The 10,513-nt window shown below is 23.4% G+C and overlaps 2 protein-coding genes across 4 annotated transcripts in view; one reads left to right on the forward strand and one right to left on the reverse strand.

Moving 5' to 3' along the window:
- LOC102673359 (E3 ubiquitin-protein ligase Ubr3) overlaps window positions 1–10,513 on the reverse strand; it is a 19,102-nt gene that overhangs the window by 6,672 nt on the left and 1,917 nt on the right. Inside the window, exons 5-13 of the mRNA XM_031513017.1 lie at window positions 10,154–10,420; window positions 9,810–10,054; window positions 9,620–9,737; window positions 9,274–9,453; window positions 8,928–9,154; window positions 8,642–8,797; window positions 409–590; window positions 175–314; window positions 2–87 (exon numbers count right to left, since the gene is read on the reverse strand). Coding sequence (XP_031368877.1) covers window positions 2–87; window positions 175–314; window positions 409–590; window positions 8,642–8,797; window positions 8,928–9,154; window positions 9,274–9,453; window positions 9,620–9,737; window positions 9,810–10,054; window positions 10,154–10,420 — 1,601 coding nt within the window. The remainder of the gene's footprint in view (window position 1; window positions 88–174; window positions 315–408; window positions 591–8,641; window positions 8,798–8,927; window positions 9,155–9,273; window positions 9,454–9,619; window positions 9,738–9,809; window positions 10,055–10,153; window positions 10,421–10,513) is intronic.
- Window positions 1,129–8,329, forward strand: LOC102676890. 3 transcript variants are annotated; one of them, XM_006608447.2, is made up of 9 exons: window positions 2,844–3,521; window positions 5,358–5,896; window positions 6,054–6,195; window positions 6,389–6,529; window positions 6,605–6,822; window positions 6,888–7,108; window positions 7,183–7,421; window positions 7,484–7,613; window positions 7,686–8,329. In XM_006608447.2, exons 1-9 carry the CDS (start codon window positions 3,446–3,448, stop codon window positions 8,020–8,022), a joined length of 2,043 nt encoding a protein of 680 aa, XP_006608510.1. In that variant the 5' UTR covers window positions 2,844–3,445; the 3' UTR covers window positions 8,023–8,329. The 3 variants fall into 3 exon arrangements, with proteins under 3 accessions (XP_006608511.1, XP_006608510.1, XP_031368869.1); XM_031513009.1 differs by having other exon boundaries at window positions 2,844–3,270; window positions 7,686–8,155; XM_006608448.2 differs by lacking the exons at window positions 2,844–3,521; window positions 5,358–5,896 and adding an exon at window positions 1,129–1,971 and having other exon boundaries at window positions 7,686–8,155.

The following is a 10,513-nucleotide window of genomic DNA, read 5'->3' on the forward strand; positions in this document are numbered from 1 at the left end:
TTAATTCCATTAATTGACTATGAGTTTTATCTCCCATAGATAATAAAGTAACCATTTCTAAACGGGACATTTCAGGATCAGATAAACCTAAAATTAAAATTTGTTATATATATTAACTTAATAAATATTATATAATATAAATAAAATTAAAAAAAAATAATATGAAAATCTTACCTAAATTTGTTCGTACATTAAGTAATATTGCTAAAAATGTTAAAAAACTTTCTAACATAGGCATATCATGTTTTCCATCCATGTATTCATTTTGAGATGTTCTGTATAAACAAAGGCTCAATTCTTGTTTCACAAGGAATCTAATCAAATCAAAGATCATTATCAATTATAACTTTAATTTGAAAGATATAATTTAAATATAATATGTGATATATAATATAACATGATCATTACTTTTTAACAATTGTTTTTAGAAAAATGTCTGGTTGTAGTTTTGTTGCACAGACTTGAAGTAAATAAAGATCTGCATCTACCATTGAATTACAAAAGTTGCATTGTATGTATGTCATAATTTGACCTTTTATTTGAAGACCATTACGCACCCATAATCCATTTAAAATTTCATAAAAGGCAACCTAAAAATATATTATATTTATTATAAAAAAAATATTAAAAAATAGGAAAATCACAATATTAAAAAATTACTTATTAAAATTCATTTTATTTCATATTTGAAAATATCTCTTAATATTTGTATGTATGATATATATATGAAAAATTTAAAGATATTGAATCAATTTTGTTTTTGTGTAATAATTCAAAATATTTTCATAATTCCTCTTATATATATAAAATATAATATTATATATATTATATATAAAAATAAATATATATCAAATAATAAAAATCAAAATAAATTTTAGAATTTAATTATTATTATTTATTTATTATTTATAATGAATTTATAAAAATTTCAACAATTTATTTATCATTAAAAAATATTTTTATTACAAATGATAATGTTAGAATATAATATATTATAGACATTACAAATTTAATTTTATTTATTTCCCATAGAATAAACAATTTATAGAGTCTACTGTAAACTCATGATATTCCCCCACTTAATCCACCAATCCCGTCACAGGGAAGCATCCAAACGCTGTGTTCTCAGTATATGATCGATAACAAGAGAAGAGCATTTATAGTTTCGGGAAAGTTGACTAAGTTTCTTCCTTGAGTGATTAATTCTTCAAATATTTCTGAAAATTTTGATTTTTTATTTTTATAATCATTATTTTTAGATTTAATATTTAAAATTGATCCAATAAACGAACAATAAAAGAAGAAAGAAAAACAAGATTGAATGTGTTATATGTGCAATCTTATTCATTTACTTTTGATTGAAATTAATTGTTAAAATAAATAAAAATGATTTTAATTAGAACAAAAATTATTTTTATTTGTTTAATATTTAGTTTACAACAAATTAAAAATAGTTTCGAATTTGATTATAATAGTGTAAAAGATATGATAAAATTCGGTCATGAAATAGTAATGGATATTTTTGAATCATGGGAATTAATACATCCAAAAGGTCCTGAATATGATAAGACTTTACCATTTATTCAGAGAATGGAAAAAGAATTAAAGAATCGTATATCAAGAATATCAGAAAAAATTGATAGTTTTCAAGAACAAATAGATATACGATTGGACACAATTTTAGCTAAAGTTTTAAGTGAAGTACCGTTACAAGAAATATTAAATGAAAAATTGCGTATCCTCGATGAAAATGTTGGACGAATTAATGATTTATATTATGATTTCCATTTATATTCTAAAGCATCTCACAAATATGAGAGATATACATTAGAAGATTTTGCAAATACATGTGTTTCCTCAAGAACAGGTGCTCTTCCTGACGTTTTAAAAAATATTCATCGATTACTTGTTCCTTCTCCTGACGAAATTCTCGGCAGAAGCATTCTTATATTATTAACAAATCAAATGCAAGTAAGTAATTTTATAATTTTTAATACATTTTCTAAAATTATATAAAAAATATTTTATTTTAAAATTAAAAATTTTAATGATTATTCGTAATTTTTTTTAAATTATATAAGATTAAAAAAAATTGTTATTTATTTAATATTTTCGAAATTGAATATTATGTATTGTTAGAAGTTTAATCTATCATGACTATTAAGTATGAAGAGGTATTAGGTGCATGATATATCACAGTGATCAAGTGACATCCGACAATCTGTACCTATTCAAGTTACAAACTCAGTAGGAATATATATAGATACAACGTTGAAATAATAAATTTGCAATTATTTTCCTATATGTAATTAAAATATTGATTTTTTTTATATTTTACTATACCAATAATATAAAATATGCTTAACATAATTATAATTAGATTTAAATTAATTATTTGTAATTATAAAAATTATAAAAATTATAAAAATAGAAAGTATTATATTATAATTATAATAGTATAATAAATATAATAGATAATAAATATAATAAATATAATACAAATTTAAAAATATTTAAAGATTTAATACATGTTTACCTTATATTTTTTTATTTAAAAGAAATTTCTTTCAAAGGAATTGCTTAGGAAATATTTTTAACAAAGGTAATAATTAAAAAAAAATAATTTTTGTTTAATTATCTGATTATATAGTTGAATCTCTTATATAAGTTCTATTTTATTTTTATAAAAGATAATTATCAAAGAATCATAACGAGATCGCTACAATGAAATATTTAATATTTCAATTTAATTTTTTTTAATAGTGAATAAATTTTATTCAAAATATATTCAATAAAAATAAAATGCCTTTTCTTTTTTCGTGATAAATGGATTAATTTATAAGAAAAAACGAGGTACAACATTTTTCTTGGATAAGAAAACTAAGAACAATAATGGCAGTTTGTGCGAAAGGTTAACAACGAAGAGAATCGGAGAATGAAAAGGAGCATGCGCAGAAATACATAACACCATTAAACCTCAAACGATCTCAACCCGAGAGGGGAGAAATATAGAGTCAAATGACGGAACAATAACACGAAATTCTCAGTAGAGTGTGCGCAACGAGGAATGGTGTTTGTTCTGATCTTATTTTTCTAATTTTTTTCATTAAAAATACAATTCAATCATTTTCTATATCTGAGAGATGACTGTTGATAAATGTTTATGAAATAGTGTATATAGTGAACTTTAAAAAGTTTAGACTTAACAATCAAAATATTTTAATAATTTTAAAATACAATGCAAGCAGATTTGTAGTTACAGTTTAGCAGGTTTCAATTTTCGCTTATTACGATCGAAACATTTCAATTAATCATACTAACCTTTCATGACCTAATAATTTTACTACTTTCTATTCGACACTGTTGAAAAACAATTAAAATTGAATTGAAAATTGTTTGAAAATTGTTTGTATGAAATATTGATATATCTATAAATAATTTGTTAATGAAACATATTACACGTTCTTATGAAAAAAAACATTCAGAGATTTCGCTCTTAGATATCATGTCATCAAATAACAGTAAGTTATTAAAATTTCTTGCATCGTTCCATCATGTCATCGTAAAATCTTACATAAAATCGTACATAAAATTTTATGTTATAAATATAATATATAAATAATTCATTTGAAAAATATTGGTATATATATAATATTGGTATATATAATATTACAAATTGACTTTATAAAAACAAAGCTGTCATCCTAATATTTAAAATGTATACATTTATAAATTTTTAAATGGAAACTTATTAAGTAAAATAATAAATAAAATTTTTATATAAATAATTTACACTTCTTTTTTAAATAAATTTGTTTGTTTTAAAATAATAATAAATATAATTTACCATAATAATTGTTGATGCAACATTATTTGAACGGCCAAAAAAAGTTGGAAAAGTTAAACTTTATTTGAACAAGATATTACAAAATTAATTCGACGATCATTTTTTAACATTAAATCAACAATTATTAAAGACTAGTCACTTTTCACATAATATAAACTTATAATGTATGCACTATATGTAAAAAGATATAGCAACGAAACCTTAGGAAAAACTATTTGTACTACGGTAAAATTAATCTTTTTTTGTTTCATAATAATTTTATTTTATTTATAATATGTGATAACTTATTAACTGTTATAAATTTAAATAAATAAATTTATTGCTTTGTTTAAAATAAAAAAGAATTGTTTCTTAAAAATGAAAAATTGCAACGATGCGAGAAACTTATTATTTTGAAATGAAAAAAGCAGGTATTTAATTATTATTATCGGATATCGATTGTTGTCAAAATCGTTTAAATTACCGGAAGGGCTAATAATTACATACGGATGTGACTCACATTCAAGTGAATTAAACGTAATCTGTTGAAAGAAAAAAGTATTATTAATTAAGAACGAATCTCTGAGATACATATTGAATATAATAATCACAAAATTACATGTTAGTAATCTTTTCACGAACATAACACATGATATCATTTTACTTCAACTACTGACGTATCTAATTTTTAACGTAATCAGTATATGCGACCCTTACTATCAAACATGCTCTGTATATCAATGAACGATCATTATGCACAAATAAGGGAGTTATGAAATGTTGTTACAAATATATGATAACTTATTCTTCAAGGTTCCAAGAATGCACTATACAAATGAATGCAACTTTGGCATTCTTTTCGAATAATATTATGTATAATGTATAATAATCTTTCATTTTAAATTTTGTAATTGATTTGTTTCAAATTATAAGGAAATTTTTAAAAGTTAGAAAAAACTCTAAAAAAAAAATTATGAATTTTATTAAGTTTTATTTTATTTTTATAAATAAAATAAATAATTCAATAAAATAAATATATTCAATATGACTCGTAAACTGTTTAATTTTAATTGTTAAGAATGATTTGTCACATTGAATTATCAATAGAGTTTTAAAAAAAAAAATAAAAAATTTTCATTAAAAAAAATAAGATACTTATAAATCTATCAATAATTATATCATAGGCAGTTTAACAATAGTTTTTAATTTTCTTCAGTTTAATTTTCTTTCATGTATAGTTTCTTTAAACAGTGACTCAAAAGATATCTTTGTTTGCCTGGTTAACGTGGATCGTCAATGATCTACACGGTAAGGAATGCGTCATATAATATTTGACTAAATCAGTAAAAAAGAAGAGTGGAAACAAAATTATTTACATCGAAAATATTTGATTGAAATTTATCGTACAACCATAAGTTGAAATCATCTCATTTAGCAATTGTACACATCTTCATATAGATATTAGATATTGGATTATTTGTCCATGTATATATAATTAAAGATTAAAATAAGAACTTATTTTTCTATTAAGGATCAAATAAAACAGCTACAAATATGAAGAAATTAAATATTCCTATATGTCTTCTGTTTCTCTTCATAATATGGGGAGTAACTATTAGTATACATTATGACCCTACAATGATCGACGAAATGCGAAATAAACTATTACAATTGGAGAAAATAGTGGAGAGAGATCTATTCCATTCTAAACTATATCAATTTGAAAATAACAAAGAAGGAAAGTATCTATGGCTCATAAAAAAGTTCAAGAAATTTGGTGATGAACTAGAGCGAAACATTTCGAGCAATAGTTATGAGTATTTGAATGCATTGAATTCCATTTGGTTATGGGCTAGAACAGAAAACGAATTACAAGGGATTAACGGTTTGTACCGAGTTTTTCGGATGATGCAACAGGAGATTATTAATGGAAAAGTTGCCCTTGATATACCAAAACTGGCTGATTTCTTGGATACGATTCTGCATGATCCGAATGCGTCGATCGTGAATGCTCTTTCTCGAATCGGTGACCTGATAGTGCACGAAAAATTATTCGTTTCGGTTTATCAGGTATAATAATATAAACGAATTGTTTCCAATACGATGATCATCGATGTAGCGAACGTTCTTCTTTGATAATTAACAAACAGAAATTTAAGAACTAATTATTTTTGATATTGATAGATTTAATCTTTTCTTTTTTTGCGTTTACTTTTCCGTTTTGTAGGAAGCATCTTCACAAATTTGTAATGAAAATCAGTCGCTTCAACAATTGCTGTATAATTTATATACCACAATAACATTGGCGGAAATTAAGGGTTACAGTATGATTCAGTTCTCTTATAAGATATTACGGCTTTACAATCCAGGTATAATGCATTATCATTTGTAAATTGCATAGCTTATTAATTTTTTCAATACATGGTTTATAATAATGTATCTAATTCTTTTCATTTATATTTTGTCTTTTTTTAATATTAAAGAAAAAATTTATTTTTTATTAGTTAGATTTTAAATAATTTTTTAATAATTCACTTTTTAATCATAATAAATTTGATGCAGGAACAAATTTCACTGATGAAATGGAAATAGTAAAGCAACAATATGAGACAAGAACGACAGAAACTTTGCGAGCTGTAAAAACAGCTATGGCATTTGCTCCACGACAAATTTGGAAATGTGATGCGAGAATACATAAATTAGGTACATTTTTGTATATTATTATACAAAAAATATAATATATATATACATATATATATGCTAAAATAATTGTCACAGATGAAACATATACCAAATTAACACAATTATTCCAAGGATATATTGTGAATGAAGTGGATTTGAATAAAGACTCGTCTTGTAGAGAAAATTGCGCTTACTATGAATATTCAAAAGTTTACGGATGTTATAAAAATCAATTTTGTTCTCAACAACGTAAATGTAACGGTAGAATATTGAAATGCGAATATATTGATTCTGATATGTGGATTTGTCCTTCGGTAAATAGAAATTTTTCTTATCTTTACAATGTAACAAAAATAAACAAATTCATGAATTATTTTAGTCTGAACATAATGATCGAAGATATGAATACATAGAATACGAAAACGGCCAGATATTTGGAGAAAAAAGCACTTGCAATAAAGGTACAACCAAAGTCGATAGCTGGTGGCGTTGGTTATTTTGGCATTGTAGCTACTGTTTTTGCTATTGTGATGACAATAATATGAACTCTGATCGATACTTCAGTTTAAGAAAAGTTGTATCTGATATAGAGAATAATAAGTTAGTAATTTATATTAAAAAAATTTCTAAGATTCAAGAAGAATGATGAATAATAATAATAACATTTGTTACAGAGTAGTAACAGGTGTTCGATTTAAAAAAGTCAATCAAATAATACATATACAAATACAGCAAGGTGAATTGATGCCACGTGGAAATATTGATAAAACCAGTGTACATTGGAAATCAATTGAAGAGTTTAATATATTAGATAATAATATCAAAAACGGTGTTGATTATCATACTTTATCATGGGAAAAACGAGGCTTGGATCTAGACGATTTAGTCCTCGACAAAAATTATCTTTTGACAGGTATATTTAAATGAAAAATATATTATTCTTGTAACTTTATAATTATATTAATTATTTTGCAGGTTTCAAGTTTCGAATGGTTGGTTCACGATTGAATTTAGAAGTAAGAATGACGCCTTTTAATTTCACGACTGGAAAATTAATAGAACCATTAAACAATAGTTTTTGGTTCAGTCATGATCGAACCGATAGGTAATATTTGTTTGTGTATATATATTCTTTGGTACTTATAAATGTTTTATCTAATATCATATTTGTTTACAGAACTGAATTAAAATTTGAGAATCCTAATATACCAACTAGATTACCTCTTCTCGCATTACCAGACTCAAAAACAGAACAATATCTGAATTTTGCACCAAGTGATCGTAAAACTGATGCTGCACAAAATACAATACCATTTCTCGATGTTCAACCGGTAGAATCAAATCCACCAATTCCAATCGCAGGTGCTGGTATTTTTCATAAAGGTAGATTAGGATCGGGTGGATATGTAGCATTAAGATTAATTACATATGATTTTAGTAAACATTTACAAGTTGATTTACCTGTTAATGTAGAAACAGTTGTTGATGCTCCAAATGAAATAAGATCAGTATGAATATATTTATGTATACTATTAAGATATAGTTCATATTTTTTAACATAAAGTTCAACATTTTTTTCTGTTTTATTTCTACTTTCATATTGTCTTTCAATATTTACTTTTAATAAATATTTACTTTAATAATTAATATTATTCATAGATTTTATTATATTAATAATGATTTTTTTAAAAAAATTAGTTTTTTATATTATTAAATAATATGTTTAATTTTGTATCAAATAATGTTTCTTGTGCCATTTAACATTTATATATATTTGTTTTGACACAACATATCATAAAAATAAAAATTTATCTTCTAATATTCCTAATTCCAATTCCTTTTTATCACAATCTTCAATAATGTTACTTGTTAATTTAAGTTATGTAATTAAATATTGTTATTTTAATAAAAATTTATAATATTCATTATTAATAAAATATAAAATAAAAAATCCATATCATAAATGAAATTTCACTACCATAATGAAATAAAATAGTATAAATAAAATAATATCTTTAATATAATTGTATAAATATTTTCAAATATGAATTTTATCAAGTTTTAAAATATTGTTGTATATATCGAAACTATATTGAAAAGATATAAATATACTGAAAATAAAAAAGTACTTACCTGAACTCGTAAAGGATGCATCATTAAAAGATGTAACATGTCTGTAGGAGGTAACAAATCATTGAGTGTAGCCCCTTGTTGACGCACAGCTTGGCACATAAATACAGCAAAATATCGATGCAATGGAAGATGAAAAGACACTTGTAAACTATCACTCTGTAATTAAACAAAAAGATATTCAAGTATAATATTATTCTTTATACTTTAATTAATTAATTTAAATATAATAAAATAAAATAAAAATATGTAAAAAAAAATATTTTTATTAAATTATTTAATTATTTACCACATTTGGATGAGTAAAATTTATAGCATCTAGCCAATCTTGCAATGCAGTGAGACAAAATGATAAAACTCTACGAGTAAGAACTGCACTTTCTGGACCACGTAAATGAGAAACTAGAGCCCACATTGGATATGCACTAGCTTCTAATTCTGCACTAAATGCTGCATAGTATGTATTAGATTCATATTCAACATGTTGATTTACTTCTCGTTGATTTACATTCATTCCTGAATTAAATATAATAAAAATAATTTTAAAAATACTTTACAATATATAATAATAATATATAATATTCTGTTATATTCGATATATATATTGAATATATTGGATAAAAATAAAATAATACCTTGAAACATAGATAGGAAATCAAACCACATTTCTAAAAGTGTGTCATCACTCATAAATCTGACAGCTATAGGTTTGTGTGAAAGAACGTTGTTTAAATCTGATACAATAGGCCAATAGCAATGTTCCTTCATCACTTGACGTTCACAATCTACTACATAATGAAAATTTTTGTCTGGATCTAGAAAGAAAAAATATCTAGAATATTTAATTTCAATAAACATATTTTAATAATAACAATATTTATTAATAATATATATTTCTAAATATTATATTTTATAAAAAATTCCATAAAATATATTCTAAAATTAATAATAATATTTATAATATAAACATTATATACTTACCATGTAAAGTATTTTGAATCAATATTTTACTCATCATATATTTTAAAGCTATCACCATAACATGCAACAACTTTAATTGATCTACCATTTTCAATGCTAAACTTTCATTACTGAATAACTGAAACATGAAATACAAGCATTTAAAATATTTCATTTATAGTAAATATAATATTTTTATTACAATATTTACCTGTACACTGACATGAACTACTCTATTGCTCAAAGTATCAGGATCTGTTGAACGTTCAAGCATCATTGAAACTCTACTGTAATGTAAAACAAATGCTCGAGTGAGTGCTTCTTTATATTCTGGATCTGGTAACATATTTAATAGCAAACAGACTAATTTCTGTGGAAATTGATAAGCCACTGTCCAAAACATTAATTCTTCTAAAAAAGTGGTATGTTGTAAATGTTCTTGTAATGATGCACATTCTAAAAAAATATAATAAAGTATTTATTATATATTATATTTATTAATATAATAAATATTCTTTCATAATTATATATATGCATTAATAAAAAAAGATTTGCCTTTATATTCATCAGGTGGTTCTGGATTTGGTAATGATCTTACTGCATTTTGATATATTTCATTACTATCTTGACAATAACTATCATATTCTGGTTCTCCAGTTGATACAGTAGGATCCATAAGATTCCTATATTTTTGTAGATTAGTTAAAGCTGATGTCATAACATGCCTCATTAATGCACCCATTTTATTAAAATCAATGAGCATTGTTAAATATTCATCTGCATCTTGTATTGCAGCTTCATAATTTCGTCGACCCACCGTACTGCAATGAAATAAAATATTTAAAATATATATATATTGAAAAATAATTAAAAAATTAAAAAATATATATATTGAAAAATAATTAAAAAATATAA

The sequence above is a fragment of the Apis dorsata genome, unplaced genomic scaffold (genome assembly GCF_000469605.1).
Source record: "Apis dorsata unplaced genomic scaffold, Apis dorsata 1.3 scaffold_37, whole genome shotgun sequence".
NCBI lineage: Eukaryota > Metazoa > Arthropoda > Insecta > Hymenoptera > Apidae > Apis > Apis dorsata.